General features: G+C 42.5%; 2 protein-coding genes across 2 annotated transcripts in view; both read right to left on the bottom strand.

The window, feature by feature from the left end:
- zswim6 (zinc finger, SWIM-type containing 6) overlaps window positions 1-6,944 on the bottom strand; it is a 48,106-nt gene extending 41,162 nt beyond the window's left edge. Inside the window, exon 1 of the mRNA XM_026297173.1 lies at window positions 6,823-6,944. The gene's annotated coding sequence lies outside the window, so the exon portion shown is untranslated. The remainder of the gene's footprint in view (window positions 1-6,822) is intronic.
- A 544-nt stretch (window positions 6,945-7,488) lies between these two features.
- On the bottom strand, window positions 7,489-17,565 carry LOC113124777 (aryl hydrocarbon receptor-like). Its single transcript, XM_026297882.1, has 10 exons — window positions 17,223-17,565; window positions 16,099-16,277; window positions 12,589-12,701; window positions 12,411-12,500; window positions 12,214-12,328; window positions 11,988-12,112; window positions 11,599-11,801; window positions 11,381-11,490; window positions 11,104-11,245; window positions 7,489-10,635 (listed from the first exon to the last, which is right to left on the bottom strand). The coding sequence occupies exons 1-10, from the start codon at window positions 17,279-17,281 to the stop codon at window positions 9,609-9,611; spliced, it is 2,163 nt and encodes a 720-aa protein (XP_026153667.1). The 5' UTR covers window positions 17,282-17,565; the 3' UTR covers window positions 7,489-9,608.
- Window positions 17,566-17,582: the final 17 nt, after the last annotated feature.

Genomic DNA, 17,582 nt, shown 5'->3' with positions numbered 1-17,582 from the left:
TCTCAAATATTATAAAGAACAAAACTGAGAACACTCCTGCTCAGTGTCACTGAAACGTTAAATAATTCAAGACAGTGTCGTCTTAAAATAACTGTTTAGTTTGAGCGCAGTTTATCCGATTTAATGTATAATTAAAAACAAACACGTTTAGATGGACTATGACGAGAAAAATGACACAGTGCACAAGTCACGATTTACACAACCATGCACTGGAAATACGACAGGAAGTTCCCTTTAACTTGGCACAGGGATGTTCTGGTAAACTGGTAAAACACACGAGAAGCAGAAAGAAATGAGCCTGGATCGGACGAGGTCCAGCAGGTTTAGCACGGACACAAAGGGACTGCACAGCACTGACACGAAGCATGGAGGTGAGAGGAGGAGTTTAATTGATAAAGAGCTCTACAAATTTATAGCTTGAACACTATGGTCTGGCTAAAATGTCCACTGAGTAAAACCAATCTTCCTCTCTGGGTGAAACCAGGGTCACCCAAACCCCTTTGGGCCAGTACCCAGTAAGTCCATTCAGTAATCCATACCTAGTATTAGTACTTTTGACTCAAAGGATCTAAGTACTTCTTCCACTGCTCTGTAAAACAGAGGTGGAGACGGAGGGAGGAGTAAAAAGAAAACTGACCCAGAACCTCTGGGCATGTCATGCAGCTATTTAAATTAATTTGAGACTGGAGTACGTCTCCAAGCCCATCACTTAACTCTCATCACCATTTATGTTCTTTTCAATTACATGAAGGGGTTTTAAACTGTTATTAAACCTCAACCTCTTCTCCGTTAATCAGAAAGTTTGTAGAAAGAGTTTTCCTGATAACTTTTCCAAAATTGTCTCATCTCAGTGTGAAGACAGCTCTCTGAAGATTTCACCCCGCTCCTCAGAGGGCCTCAATTCGCCGCCGCCAAACACAGCGTGGGCGTTTAAGTGTCCCATCTGATCTGATCCAGTGGGTTTGCAGTGGTGAAATTGATCCCTGTGGTAGATACACTGACAGGCCTGAGGAGCCAGTGTTCAAATGAATTAGGAAGAGGAGACGGAGAGAACGAGGCTTTGTTTTTTGTTCAGCCTCTAAATAATACAGCACGATGACAGCCAGCAAACAGTGGGGGATAGGATATAACACAGAGCAATGGTTAAATATCAGATGCATGTTGTTTTTTTTGTTTTTTTTAATGTTTTGTTGTCCGTTAAACATTGATGGGAGCCAAACCAGTGGGGATGGAGACAGCGAGGAGCGTTTGACCGACCCAAAAATTAAAAAAAAAAAAGCCAGAAGAGAGACTGGAAGCCTACGAGCAACAAACTGGAGCACTCGGGTCTGCTCCCAAATGGACGCAACTCACTTTTTTTAATATTTGCCACCATAAAATATTTTTCAAATGTATTTCTTTACCCTAACTTGAGTTGCTTCAGGGTGAGAAAACACATGACAACCAAGTGACTGTATCCAAATCCCCTGAATGTGATTAAACATGAATGTGTAAAGTGTCGATGGGGAGATTCAACCCTAAATTATTGACAATGCTGTATAATATTGCTGTAGGAATTATTCTGCCTTAAAATCCTAATTTCACTGTCCATGTGTTTTTTAACATTCATGCATCAGAAAAATAATTGAAGGGCCTGCACACTGCTGAATATTTCATCCCCCTCTGCCTCGTTTTCCTAATTTTCACAGGCTGAACGATGGCTTTTGCACCCAAAAAAAGAAGGATATGAATTTTTCAGGCATTTTAAATAATTAAGCCAAAAGTGTTTGGGGCAGCAAAGGCCTGATAAACTAATCTGAGACTAAGGAGAGAGAGAGAAAAAGGTCTGAGAGGGACATTAGAAATTTATTATTTTATCAGCAGCTATTTATTATTAACATAGAGAGATCCCATTAGCATTCATAGACAAAGGGACTCCTGGGAGGATGCCCTGTGGATTTCAAGGTGATACATTAAAATGGAGAACTTAAAGGAGGGAAAGTATCCGCTCCAGCCACTGATCTGCATATTAGCCAACATCTTTCAGTCAGGAAAGTCAGGGGGATTTCTCAATGTGGGTTTTGTGGGTGGATGGCAGATTTAGGAAATGAAAATGACTTCACAAAGTCACACAGTGAATACTTGATGCACAAATCTCAAGAAATGCAGAATCAGGGACACAGCTGCATTTGAGGACACTGAGGTCAGTGTTTTTTCCTGAAGCGTTTACATTGTGTAATCTCAAAATAATAAAGCTGCTATAATCCACAAATATTTGAGCCCCAAATGCAACACAGCTCCAGAAATGGGAATGTTGGACAATCCAATACCAAAGTCTCAACAACTATAGAATTGCCATGAAATTCTGTACAGATATTCATTATCCCCAGAGCATGGATCCTCCTGACAGTTTAGCGAGAAATGCTTGAATGACTACCATTAAATTTAATATAGAAAATCCTGCCCATGTCAGGATGAATCAGAATAACTTCTGTGATCCCTTAACCTTCCACGTGTTAAAAATCCCAGCTACTGGTCATTAAATTAAATGGATTCACACTTGTGGAGAAGCCTTTCAGGTCAAAACGTACAAAGTCTGAGTAAAGTCAAGCATGACTAGACAGAGAGGTGCATAAGACTAAAGAAAATCCAATATGTCTGTGTGCTGGATGTAAGAAACCGCCTACACCAGCTGAGAAAGACATCAAACCCACTGAAACCCCCACCTCAGCCAACACACAGTGGCTGGCCTTTATGAAAATGTCCTAAATTCAATCAGGATCTGCAAATTTCATGAGCTGGCCACCCTCCTCCTGAATTTCTTAATGTGGTGTCAACACAATCTAGGCGGTGACATCTGACACACTGTGCAGTGAATCTGAAAATCAGCTATTCCAGACTGAGAACGTCTTCCCTCCGTTATTAATCTGTTCTTATCTCACACCCTCACAGCCGCTCTCATCATACTGTACCCCGTCTCTCTGTGTCCAGCCCCAAAATCTCATTATATTTGAAATTTGAGGGAAAATGTAATGCCACAGGATTGCTAGGAGCTCTGTGAGGCTTAGGCACGGCATTGCTTTGAACTAAATGCTAATGTCGGCAACATGCTCACACGACAGCGATAAAATGCTGATGCTTAGCATGTAAAATGTTTCTAATCTCACCATCTTAATTCAGCGTGTTAGCATAGGAAAACTCACTAATTGGCAATAAACCCCAAAGCACCGCTGAGGCTGATGGGAATGTCATTAACTTCACTCATATTTGGTTATAAAACAAAGTATTGGAAAAAAGTTAATTTGAGCACATGATGGTGAAAAATTTAGTAATAAAAAGTTAAAGTTTTAGCAAAGTTAAGGGAGCAACAAAGTGTCAGTCAGACGTCTTGATATTTCACCAGATAAGAAAAAAAATGTGACCTGCTGGTAAAGTCAGATGAAAGGTCAGACCATTACCAAAGTCACTAGGATTAATCATCTGGGAACCATGAACGTTTGAATAAAGTTTCACGACGCTCTGTCCAGTGATTGTTGAGATATGTCAGTAACTAACAGACCACCACTGTCATCCATGGACAAAACAGAGTAGACTCAGGTTGTTGTGCTAACTGCAGCGTGCTAAATGCTTTTATTAACAATACTAGCATGCTAAAGTAAATCATTTTATTTATTGTGTCAAAGGATCATGTAGATCAGCAGTATTAATTCTCTAGGAGTCATGAATTATAGTCGTGAATGTGAAAAATTATATGCCAAATCCAATATTTCCAAAAGATTTCGCTCAAGCTCAGTGTTTTTTTTTTTTACCTTTTTTCTAGTTTCTGTATAATTTTCTCCAGAAATAAAATCTGTAGACTCCTTTCGTCGACCTGTGCCAGCCGTGCAGAGGACACTGGGTAATGACAGTGGATATTTGCCTGGAGTGGTAGAGCTCCTCTGTGACCAAATACTCATCTCCTCTCTCACCCAAAAGAATCCATTAATATTTCAAATTAATGCAAATAACCTTAAATGATGAATAATTGCCCCATATCAAAATTCAATTACTGTTGAACACAGTCAAATCACTGATTGAAAATTATTAATAATTTCTTTGACAGAGTAAGTCTCACAAAATTGGGGGCCTGTTAATAAGTGACTGAGTGGAGAGAACAAAGGGAGGATTTCAAAATAAAAGCACATTGTCAGGGTGGATATTTCACTGCAGAAATGTACCTTAGCTTGTTATACACGTCATATCAGGGTGGAAAGCTGAGTCTCTGACTTTTCCTCTCATCGTTTGCATCTGTTTGTGTTATTTCAGGTCTCTTAGTGGTCATTTTGTGTTACTTTTCCCCTCTTAGAGGACATTTTCCATGCCTTGGTGGTTGTTATGTCTGTGGTTGTTTTTGACCTCTGTGTGTCTCACACTTTATAGTGGTTTTGCTATTGTTTGCATATATTTTTGAGGCCATTTTGCTTTTTTTTTCTAGTCATGCTGAATCTCTGTGGTCATTTTGTGTCTCTTTCTGGGTTATTGTGCAAGTCAGGGGCCCCACTGACCCTTTGTGCCCGCTGTAATCCATTCATGAGATTATTCACAAAAATTAAGTACCAGATCATCCCACTACTGATACAACAGCTCCATCTTCAGGTGACGCATCTGCAGAGCAAGTTCACCTCTATCGATATAATGTAAGTAAGTCATGAGGAAAATAAACTTTCTCTAAGGAAGCTCACTTTACAACCTCCCTCTTGTTTGGACTTCACTTCATTAGAAGAAAGCCATTAGTCTGGGCTTCTTATGTGCAAAAATAAATGACAGCTTCGTTCATTGGTCAAATCTCAAACCCAAACAAGGAAATATCAATTTGAAATTATAACAATATGATTTAATAAGAAAATGTACCCCTAGATAGGTAAAATTGCATTATTCTAACCTTAATAGGCATTCAGGCATCAAGTGTCAATTGGTTTCATGTGGAAGCTGCTTTTCAGAGAACATGTTCTATTTTTATAACCCAAAGTTATGTTTTCTGAATGTTTGTCTTGAGTACTCAAGAAGACGTGATGATTAAATATTAACTTTTGCCTGCTAGAATCAAAGTTATATTCGCTTTTTGACTTAAACAGATAAAAATGACCTCTAATAATAATTAAACTGTAGAGAAATGACAAGAATACAATAAACAAGATACATACTTTTAGCCTAAATGTCCAGAGAAAATTATTTCTAATGTCTTTAGCTCCAGTTCATATATCATGATGATGACTTTTATTTTGACACTTTGTGTTTATGTCACCAACACTGCCAAATACATTCAACAACAGATGAATGAGAAAATCTTCAGTTTTAACTGTACACGACCTCAGGATGGAGCCAAAGTAACACTGGTGCTCAGCTGCAGCCTGTTGAGACTGTTGCAATGCAGAGACGTGCAATACTAAGTACTGGAAGAAGTACTAAAGTAAAAGTAGTCTACTCCTCCAAATGGTCAAATTACATGACAAGCAAATTACTGGACTGATGCATTAACACAATAACCTGATAAGTTTCTTCCTAACACTAGAAAAACACAAGTAAATAAAAAGTTTAAACAGTAATTCTCAAAGACCCTAAAATTTGATGGCTGAGACAAAGCTGCAAAACATTTCAACCTATTCATCCCCAATAGGAAATACTGATATAATCACTGACTCCTCCATTAACTAAACCTGAACCTCTCTGTTTTAGCTTTTATGAACCGTATCCCAGAGCAGTCCATAGTTTTTAGTGCCACTTCCTCCCTCCTTCCACCTCCCCCTTTCTCACAAGCTGCCGTCTTTTTTGCCCTTAATAAAGCCTCAGATTCCTCGCGTGAGAATGTCACGTCAAGTCTGGCTGAATGTGATATTGGGTTACTTTATTTTTCCTTGTCTTTAGTTCTTCATTCAGGTGGACCACTCAGCCTTTTCTTCAGGGACAGATAGGATTTCAGAGCTGGACTTTGACAGTCAGCTAAAATACAGGTCTTAAGTCTATTTTCCAAAAGAGCAGCTTAGCATTGTATTAGGTGACTGCTCACTTAAGACAAGATGACTTTTACAGAAAGAGACCCTGTAATCACAGGATAAATGGTCTCAAACAGGATTATTATCTTTGTTTTCAGAAAAAATACAGCCCACAGAGGGAAGGAAAGAGCCTCTACTGTCAATTACCCTCAGTCTGGGTAGTAAATAATAGTCACTGCACTGTGTTTTTAAAGTAACCCAAACATCACTCAGTGTCACAAAAGAAATTTAGGGTTAGGGGCCCAAAAAGACAGGGGGGCCTTATTTCACCCTGAAAATGTCACAGGAGGAGACACAAAAAATAAATGTGGCACAAAATGAACACAAAGCAATTTGCAAAATGGCCACAGAGACAGAAAATCTCTGCCAAGACAAAACAGCCACAAAGAGACATTAACACCACATATATCGGTGCACGTGTATTTAATGTTACATTCAACTTTAAATGTTTAAAAGTCTGCACTTATATGGGACATTTTTAAAAGAGGCAGGGATTATAAAGGTGCCATGGGCTCATTTACACTGTGCACTATAATTACGACACGTTTTCAGCCTGTATTTATTTAGACTTTGGAAAACTAAGTCTGCCGTATTCTCTATTAGGAGTTTCTGTTTGCTGGGTACCACTGAAAGTACTGTCAACAATCGATGCTTTACTCTGATACCGAATAAAACTTAAACATTTATTGATTCTTAACGAAGTTCTGAAGGAACGTTTTTGTCGATAAGTTTTAGGCTGTTTAAAATTGTAATACTGCGAAAAACACGTTTTCACACATACGATAAAGGCAGAATAAGAAACTTTTCCTACCTTAGAGCAGACAGAAGAGACCAAACTGTCGTGTCCTTGTTTGTAAATTTGTAAAAAATTGTTTTGTAAACCTAAATTCAGTGAAGATCAGTTTTGGTTTGCCTCCATTTCGTTTAAAATAAATGACTTCCGGTGGAGACAGCGCGCCCTGTGGCCTGGAGGGGAAATGCAGGACTGAACAAAGACGAGAAATAAAAGGGGGGTGTCAAACTTTTATTGTTTTTAATTCTGACCTACATATAGCTTGCTTTATGGTTAAGACTGATATAACAAAATTTATTATTATTATTGATTACTTTGAAATCCCCCAAACTTGAACTTTTGTTGCTTCTGGGAGAGCTCAGGTCTCTTTTGGAGGAGCTAACCCCTCTAGGTTACCTTTACCTGTTTTTTTAACCTAACATTAGTTATTCAGGTCTGGTTTAGTTATTGTATCAAGCTTGATAATGTCTCATTAAATGTATTTGTACTTTTATGCGTTTTATTTCATAACTTCATAATTTATGCCATTTCCTTATTTATGTTGCCTTGCACTACACCAATAAACCTGCTGCTTGCTGTTATATGTTATGGTGTTTTCACCACCTTGGATATCAAGTGCATAGATTAAAAATATACATTTTATGAATCTAAATTGGACAATCCCATATTACAACTGTAGATTCCACAGGAAAAGACATGACAAAGACATGATATAAATGAAGCTACTTCATCTATCAGGTCTTTATTGTGGCCTTATTTCCAAAGATGCAGTCCTGCAGGAGGAGACACTGTAGATGCCTGAGGGGTATATGTTGCATAAAGGCAGACAGAGGCTCCTGGTGGTTATGTAATGGCTCGAGGGAACACACGTCCCAGAGGAGCGTTGATGTGGGACAGGAAGAACAAAAACATTAAACGTGCCATCGTGCCCGCAGTTATTCCACAACACAAGTTAGCACTGGAGCTGATCCATAACGGGTTTAACCTGACACCTGTTTGTGTACCTGAGGTCGGCAGGCTGATTACAGTCACACAGTGCCCTCACATGAAGTCCTCCTGAGATACTACTTCCTCTGTGGAATGGAGGAGTAATAATGCATGAGACCAACTGAGGGGTTACAGCTCTTTAATGGCAAAATAAATTAGACTTTCCCCAGCGGGTGTATCTTGTACACAAGGAATACAAAGCAGCTGCAGCGTGCAACTTTACATGTAATTACAGAAGCTGATGAATGTGGCATTAATCTCCTACAGGCAAAAAAAAAAAGAGCCCGAACGTGAACAATTTACTTTGCAAATATGATTTGACTTGACAAAAGTTCTTGTTTGATGCAGCAGAGTTGGATTCACGGTGTAAAGTGAAACTATGAATTCAGTTCTGGATCATAAGAGCTGCCATTATTACGCCTGATGCCACTATTTACTATTATGTTGAAATATACTTTAGCATAAGAGCTACAGCAATAGGGAGGTTAACGTTTAATAAATCAATTATAAGTGTTGGCAGTTTGTCAGACTACACAGAATGTGGTTTTTAAGTCTGCTGAGTAAAATTAAAATTGCCAGATTATTGGCAAATTGAAACTTATATGTAACTTGGCAGATGTGGCACATCTGGGTCACAGTTCTTTCCAGTAAAGCTGCGTTGGTTTGATGATGTGATGTGAATGAAGCTAATTAAGACCCTGCAATACTCACCGCACGTATTAGTCATTTCAACTTGTTAAAATCTCAAAGGCAATTATGTGCAGCAGCTGCTGTAGTGGAGCTGAATTGTTTAGGATAATAAAACATTTACACTGTTCAGATTCTTGCACACTGAGCCACATATTAAATATGTGTACAGATTTAGTCATAGCATTAGGTTTTTGATGAGAGCAGTCAAACTTCCTGAGATTTGTTTCAGTTTGTAATGTAAAGGTTCATATTTCTTATTGAGCCACAGCAGAAGCAACATCTAGAAAACAATCACCTCTTTCACAACCATGACATCAGCCTCGGTTTGTGGTTCAGCTGCAGCTACAGCATGGTCCGGGGTTTTGGGGAAAGTTAACTCTGCCAGTCAAAAGAGGGCAACAACATTTAGGGAAGAGACTTGTGAAAGGCTGATTTTATGATCTTCAGCCTGGAAATTAAAACCTTAAAGGTGCAATAACTAAGAGTTTGATTCAGGCAGGTAAAATGGGACAGGACTACAACCCTCCTCCGTGCTATATACAGTGTGTGTAATGTTAGTGCTTTGTGTCACAGCAGAACTAACCAGATATTTACTCGTTACTCAGCTAACACTAGCTTTGGACTGGAGGCTGCCTTTCACACGGTTTGTCCCAGTCAGGGCCCTGTAGTTCATGTGCTAGCTTTAGGAAACAGGACGGGATTAATCACTACAGGATTAATTAAAACCTCATTGTTTTTAGCAGCAGGCTTATCTTACCCATACCAGCAGCAGAACAACAACTGTAATGATCCATTTTGACTGAGCTGTTCCCAGACCAGATCTGTGTCCAATCAGATGATCCAAACTGATGTTACCCACATCTGTAAAGGTGAGAGCTGGGACCAGGTGACTGGCTGATGCCTGCGACTGTCACACCTGGATGGGATAGTGTTCGTCCTTGCAGCATGTGTGGGTCCTCTGGAGCTCCCAGAAGAGGTCTAGGAACAGTGTTCTTAGCAGATTTTCTATTTTTCCACACATGCAGCTGCCAGGTAATGGCTCGGTTTGTGCGTAGAATGACCGAGCTGGTGAGTTCACTCTGTGGAAGGAATGTGTGAATAAATGATGGTGAAAACTGTGACAGCTGCTAATGCTGTTGCCACACTGAAGGGTCCTGAAACTGCGGTCCCATGAAAGTCTGCTGTGAACCAGTGTGGTTTAGTGTGTATTCCACATTTGGGTCCATCAAGACCAAACCAGACAGATGGCCACTCTGAAAATTGTTGATTGCTCCAGATGGAAGCCAAGACTGAGGTGTCACAGAGGACTGTCCTGAAGTCGTTTGGTTGCTGCTGCTTGGAGGCCACAAAGACGCCGTGTGTCCCTGGTGGGGGTTACAAAACTGTGCAGTCGAATTTCCAACATCACTATGAACGTTCCCCAAATGAGTCTGATCTGCAAATCCACTCCTGTTAGATTCTGCATCCGTCATTTGCTGCCCTGAAAAGGATGAGCCGCTGATCATCACAGAAACACGAGGCCCAGTCTGATCTGAGCCCTGCATGTGCCCACTAGTCTCTCTCCTCAAAGCCTCCTCCACATATGAGAACACATCATTGGCCTGGATGTGGTTGAAGACCCTCAACGCCTCTTCTCTTTCTTTATTCATCCTGTTGAGTGTGTTCTCCCAATCCTTCAGCTCGGCCTCCTCAACCTCAACTCCCTCCATCCCTTCTCCCCTGATATCTCCCAAAATCTGCTCCAGTGAGTCAATCATGGCATCAGATGTGAGATCCCCAGTGACAGGCCTCTTCTGTGGAGTCTGGATCTCACCTGGCACACTGAGTAGAGCGTGGCTGTCCTGAAAGACTTCATCCAAGCATTGCTGGAATTTTTCCAACTCAGGGTGCTCTGTCTGGGAGAAGACTGGGAGCTGGGGACTGGGCATCTGTGGCTGGGTGTAAACAGAGTGGTCCTGCTGGAGAAAAGAGCCAAGTAACGAGGAGGGGTCCAGAGGACTGTCTGTTGTGGATTCAGTGGTGCCCGGTACCACAGAGCCAGGATGACCAGAAAAAATATCCAGAGAAATGTCGTATAGGACACCTTCACCAGTGGCAAGGTTAAAGGGCAGCTGCTGTCTTCTCTGACGCAGGTGCTCCTCCCCTTCTTCATTCCTACAGAAGAATAATGGCCAAACGTTTTAATGTTGGAGTTTTATAAAATGTTTTAGTACATGAACAATAACAGCTTAAATTCAGAACGCCGGATAATGCATCAACAGATTCCTACACCTCACAGCTCATCAGTGACCCACTTAATGTTGGTAATTTCATCAGCGTCACAGTTTACTGTTCGCTCTTTTCCAGACCGGTCAGATTTGGATTACGTTTCTGCTATCTCGAGACTTCCTATTGCTGCTGCTTCACAGTAAAAGCATGCAACAAGCAAAACACAGGCAGGATTTTATTGTGAAGCAGGAAACACAACATCCTTTTCACAGAGCTTATTGTTTCACTCGATCACTAACGTTTTCTCCTGAGTTTGGTTGACTGCCCTGAAACACCACCAGTCGCTCATCTAATGGATTTCTACTGGAGTTAAACACAAATCAACCAGGACTGGAATATGACGCTGATGCTTACGTGAGGGCTTTCTGACGAGAAATGATGAAGTCTGGTGTTCCTCCTTTGAAGACGATCTTGGCCGAGGCCTGAACCCACTGCCACTGTCCTGTTTTGGTCAGCAGCCTGAAGAACGTGAAGCCACTGTCTCCGGTCTTGATCACTGAGGACAGAGCAGGGGACACGAGACTGACGTAAGACTGGCAATAATGTGAGGCTAAAAACACGCTACAGGAAGTGGAAGTAGTCAGGTAATAACAGAGCTGAGATGCAGGAAGCGTCACATGGGACAACTCACTCCTGAGGTGGCTGTCGGCACAGTGCATCATGTCAGCAGCATGAATGAACTGATAACCAGAGCCTGTGGTGACCAAATCTATCTCTGTATAACCCAGAAGCAGCTTCCCTCTGCAAGGAAAACAAAGAGCTGGATTCAACTGAGATAGATTCACTTTCTGGTTCAGTGAAATGTGAAAAGGATTCAAGACGTTCTGAAACGGACTGAAACACCCCTACCTGGTGTCAATGCCCACAGGAGCAAAGTCCATTCTGTGCTTAGTCTGGAAGATGACGGTCTTAGTGCGGATCTCCATGACTGGAGGAAGATGCAGAGGTGTGGCGATAGCAAACAGAGCGAGCTGAGGGGGAGCCACTTTCCCATCAGCCCCGGCTTTTCCCTGCAAATGCAGGTACTTTAGGCGCCCACTGAAGTTTAGAGCCTGGACAGGAAGAGACACAGTTACATTAATGTGTTCAGGCTCTTAGGTTTTACTGTCCAACTGCCAAAACCCAGAGAAGGTCTGTTGTATTTTGAGCTAATTATCAAATGTTAGCTAACACACTAAACTAAGATGGCGAACGTTACGCCTGTACGGCCTGTGACAGCTGCCAGTCTGACATGTTACCAGGAATCCAGATGTGTTGTCCAAGAGGCAGCGGAAGCGACAGCAGAAGTTTCTTTCCAGGAAAGAGGAATTCTCCAGAGGGACATCCTGGGTCGACTCGATGTGAGAGCTGCTTGATGACCCATCTACAGAGAAACGATGCCTATGTTAGAAAAGTGTGTTTCTATCCTGTATGCTCCCTGCCTGCCTCCTTTAGTCTGACACTTTTCTACACCTGACTCTTCACCTTCTGCTGCAGAGTCGGCCTGACTGGGGTTGAGGTCGAAGTGGAGCTGACATTTGAGCGTCTCCCTGTCGTCCATGTGAACGAGCTCATACACGCTCTGATGGACCACGTCACACTGAGGACAGACGAAGGAGGTCATGTAACGTTTTCTCAGCACAGCACACGGTGAATTGGTGCGTTTGATGTCACAGCTTTACCTGATGGAAGCCCAGGATGTTCTGAAGGGTCGAGGATGAGTAGAAGATTGTGCCGTCACCCGTGACAACCAGCACAAAACCATTCAGAGCCTAGAGACATCATGGAAACACACACATACAGTAGATGCTACAAACCCTGGTGCACACATGTAGTCCCTCTGTGTGTCTTCGTCCTCACCTGCAGCAGGAGTTCTCCCTCTGGGAAACTGACTCCATCCAACGACGCAGACTGTTCATTTCTGCCATTTGCAGAGACAAGAGGAGCTGGTCTCGCATTTGTCTGTTGTGCCCCTGCAATACACAAAAACAACCAATAATTCAGCCACTCGTACGTCATGTGTCATGTCTACACTCCTGCACAGTATCCAGTTATTTGTGTGCACCCACATTTAGAAGCTCACCCATAAGCTCCCCTCCCTCCCCCTTTTTAAAACAAACTCACTGAAATGCCTCGACTCTCCACAAACCCAGGAATTTGCTTCGATATCTCGGTCGAGATCGGCTTTCTACAACCTCAGAGGACAGAATCATAGTTTTTTTTATTGCAGCATGAACTGTTTCATCTCCATGCGGTCAGTGTCACACCAAGAAATTAGAAATGCGATGGACTGTTTTACTAAAAGATGAGCTTCTGTTCCATGAATCTGTGACCTGTCCTCTTCTCAGGCCCCTTCACTTCCGTCCTTCCCTGCCTCCCTTCCTCTTCCTCCACTCTTCTCTCTGACCCATCTCCCTGCTCCCTGCACAGTGGAGACTTCAGGGAAAAGGGTTCCCAGGCGGAGTCTGAACACCTGACACAGTCCTGGGGAGGGGAGGAGGCGTGGTGGGTGCGGCGGGTTACAACCCTGCACTCTCAAACAGCAGAAAGAGGAACCGGAGTTAACAGCCCGGCTCACAGCTCCATGAGGCTGCACAGATATAAACATGGAGACGCCTCATGAGGCATTGGTGCAGCCGCCATGTTGGTACAGGGTGCACTCCTAACGCATGTACTGTATGTGTATGAAGGCAGGTCTGTCCCATTGAACTGATCACAATAAGCTGAAGTCACAGCTGAATAAATGTCTTGTTTGGCCGAAATGATAAAATTAATTTGTTTGTGGGTCGTCAGGAGAAACTGTGCTGCATTTGTGCTTCCTTAACACATCTGCTCTCTTTTTCATTTTCAGCCTGTTGTAATAATATTTTAAAAAGTCAACTATGTCCAAATTAGGCAGAAGTTGTTTATGTTCAGCTTCTTTAAGAAACACGAAGCTGGAGACTTCACCAACCTCAATGCAACCTCGAGCAAACACAGGAAGCAGACACGAACAACCAACCCCCAGAGTTCAGGTCAGACTCTGCTGCTATGGTGACGAGGGTTCACCATGGTAACCTCCACACCTGGTGACAGCAGCATCCCCTGGGACTCACTCAGAGCAGGAAACAACAGGCGAGTCTCTGCTCAGAGTTATGATCTGTGTCAGTGTGCAAACATACAGCAAAGGGCTGAGGAAAAACAGCAGAACCACAACAGTTGGATTATTTATAATTACTGATGCATAATAGGCTGATTCTCATTTAACTATCATCCCCCAGTTATTTTGCCTTTTAATCATCACATCACAAAACAAAGTGCTGTCATTTCCCAGGTCTTGCTTATTTTTCCTGACCAACTGTCCCAAACCTCAAAACCTTTATTTGAACAATTTAAACTCTGCTTTAACTTTAACTGCTTCTCAAATTGCCGGATATCATAATCAGCCCTCTGCAGGAGTGTCTGCAGGAGCGTCTGCAGGAGCGTCTGCAGGAGCGTCTGCAGGAGCGTCTGCAGGAGCGTCTGCAGGGCTGATAGAAACCTCACTTTAAACATTACACACACTGCCAGACAAAAACAATCCTGGACCCTTAAGGATGCACCTACAGAAACTCTACCTGAGTTGCCTTAAATCCAAAAATCAAGACTTTTTCCAACCTGATAAGAAAAGCAAAAGCACCATTAAAGCAAAAAAACAGCCCCAAATCTACAGCAACCTGCCAATCTTGTGTTTTGTGATCCCTTCTCATTGTGACTATTGAAGGCTCCTGATCCTGAAGATGTTTTACTGACTTGTGCAACTGTAATTCACCACTCAACCATCAGGAATTTCTTTTTCCAGTGTTTACACATAAATAACCGATGTACTTTGAAAACAGAGCAACAATAAATGTGGATGTTGTTACTGTAAATTTCCTGTTTTTTCTTTGTGCCTGTTGTTTCATGGTGCTTTCTTCAAAGGCTGCAGCAAACCATTATTTCTCAATTAATTATCTAAGAAACATCAAGAAACAGTAAAAAAAAAAAAAAAAAAAAGTACCCATCGGGTTAATCTAGAGCAAATAATCATGGTATTAAATGTGTTGTTTAGTCTGAGCCAGCGATGGCCAACCCTGTTCCTCGAGGGCCACTGCTGGTTACCTGGATCAGGTGTTTTCAGGAGCTAGAAGGACAAGAACAAGCAGGACAGAAGCTCTTAAGGACCAGGATTGACCACCCTGGGTCTATACAGTCTGAAACCCACAGGACTGTAACACAGGAACCATTACAATTTCTGTTTTAAGCAAAATGTCTCCAAATGTAACAGGCTGAGAAGCCCTTGTTGTGCATAAAGCATAAGGCCCCACTATTCATCCCTGAGAAAACATCCTCCACAATCAGAGGAAACTGTTGCTGAAGATTAGATTGAGAATTAGGAGAAATTCATGAGGCCACCAAGAGGTCTTTCCTCCAAAAACAATGAAAAGTGCAACGCTGTCATTCTGAAAATTACATAATCAACAGGGTTTTTAGGGGCTGCAACAGATTTAGCTCCATCATTATTTGATAGTTTGTCCTGAAATTCTGTGTAGATGTTTCCAGAGGATGTCAGGTCACAGCCATGAACAAGCTTCACCATAGTTTTTTAAATGCTACGTATAAATGTTTAAAGATGCAGGAGATAGTGTTGGTTACCCCTCAGTTAGTGATGTGCTATCAAAAACAGCATCTCAGCAGTTACTGCCTGTGAACTGTTATGTAACGTTGAAGAACAGCTGTGTGTGATGAACATCAGAGAGGAGATAACGTGTCCACAGCACAGTGCGTGAAGACAGATGCAGATAACCAGCTCATTCTCACCATTATTTCTCTGATATGATATTATATAGGCCATTACCATCACATACCCCCCCATCTATCTGCACTGTCAGGAGCCCTCATGTCGTGCCACTGTGCCTCAGAGCTTCTGCCCCCCTCCCTCTGCAGCCCCTGTCCGCTCCAAAGACAGCAGCGATCAGCTGGCTGATAGCAGAACCACAGAACCACAGAGACAAACGAGAAGCTGGACCCCGCTGTCCTTCAGGCTAAGTCTGTGGCCAAAGTGACACAGATTACTTGTGTGTTTGCTAAAATCAAGTTAAACAGCCAGTGGAAGTGTCTTGGATAACCCAGTGATTCTGATGTGGGCAGGGTTATCTCAGTTTCAGCTTCTGCTGCAGTCACCTCATGTGGGGTGGACAGACCTGCACTGTTTTCAGACCTTGCATGATTTAATAAGGGACATAATCAGACTGAGCACACCTGTTGTTCACCTTTTCTATGTGCTGTCAATCTGCAGGTTTCATATGACCTTTTGTGCCTAACCTTTGGTTACCAAACCCACATAAACATGGTGAGATAAACATCACTGACCCCGGAAGTAGCTCTTAACCTTCAGGTATCCCACGCTGAGCCGGAGCACCGACAGTTTGTCCAGTTGACCTCTGACCTCCTTGGAGAAAGGCAGCAGGCCGGCCAGAAGGTCCAGCTCTACATTCAGACGGTCCCGGTGGCGTTTGGATGGATTGGTCTTCACCGCCAGAGGGTTAGAACTGAAACAACACACGAGGAGATCAAAGATCCCTGGTCTGCCAAAGTGCAGGACACAGCAGGCGCAGTGCCGGTATTGGTGGTTCAGGCCCGGTTGCTGACCTGTGTCGCAGGTCCCACCCTCTCTTTGGACTTCTGTACCATCTACTGCCAATTAAAGGCAAAAATACTCCCAGAAATAACATTTTCATTAATTCAATTTCTAAATTCATACCAATCTGTGCATCATATTTTTGTTTTTCTTTCATCAGATTTATCTGGTGACGCTTTTGAGGACCCCGACCCCTAGGTTGGAAACCAGTGGACTAAACTAAAGGAGTTAAAACAGCTCCAACAGCTAAATTTACTGCTGATACACTTTAGGTACAGCTATTTTGCAGATAATACTTTAGAAATTGTACTTCAGTGGGATTTTGAACGTCATAATTCCCAGTGAGGGTGACATGGATGAGGCAGCTCAGTCAGAGGTTCGTCCTCTGGAGACCATGAACGTCTGAGCTGCTTTTAATGGGAAAACATTCCTTACATGCAGGTGCATGTTTTTATCTGTTAGCGACAGCTTCATTGTGTTCAATATAAAATATCTCAAATAAATGTTGTGGGGTAAAACCTAAAATGAGTATTTGTTTCTGACGCCTGTGATCCTAACAACGAACTGCGCAGACTCCACACCACCTGCCCGACTCACCTTGATGTGTTCGTGACGTCATTACGTTTGCATGGCCCCAGGTGAGCTACCTGAACTACCTCGCCTGTCCAGAAATCATAAACCACACAGGTAGAGCTGAGTGGGAACACGAGGCGGATGTGGTCGTATCAATAATAATAACAGTAATAATAATAATGGTGGTGATGACTGATTGATTGAAAGTGATCAGTTTTAACCCCGCCCCCGCAGTTCAATAACTTCAGAATCGAAAATCATCTTTGTAAACATGGAAACTCACTTTTTCGGAACGGGCTTCTTCCTCCTCCTCGCCGCGTATGAGCCACCATTCCCCTGCATGGTGACACTGAGGTGTCGCACCACTTTCCCTCTTTCTTTTCACTTTAACCAGAATTAAGAAGAAAATAAAATCTTCAAATGTTCAGGGTTTTAAAAAGGCGGATTTTAAAATCTCCAGACCAGACTCCGTGTTTTCCTCTCCTGCTGCCTGAGTCCTGGGCAGAGGTAAATGTCTAACTCAACACGCAGCTCACTGCGACGCAAACGACAAATAATCCAGATGTGTGAAGTCCGTCAAAGGCTCATTTAAAAAGTGACCAACTTTCCAAGGTACGCACAGCAGCTGCCAGCCCCCCGAGTC

Source organism: Mastacembelus armatus, chromosome 12, assembly GCF_900324485.2.
Source record: "Mastacembelus armatus chromosome 12, fMasArm1.2, whole genome shotgun sequence".
In the NCBI taxonomy this organism is placed as follows: Eukaryota; Metazoa; Chordata; class Actinopteri; order Synbranchiformes; family Mastacembelidae; genus Mastacembelus; species Mastacembelus armatus.
The sequence above is the reverse complement of the archived record's forward strand: the minus strand, read 5'-3'. Positions and strand labels throughout refer to the sequence as shown.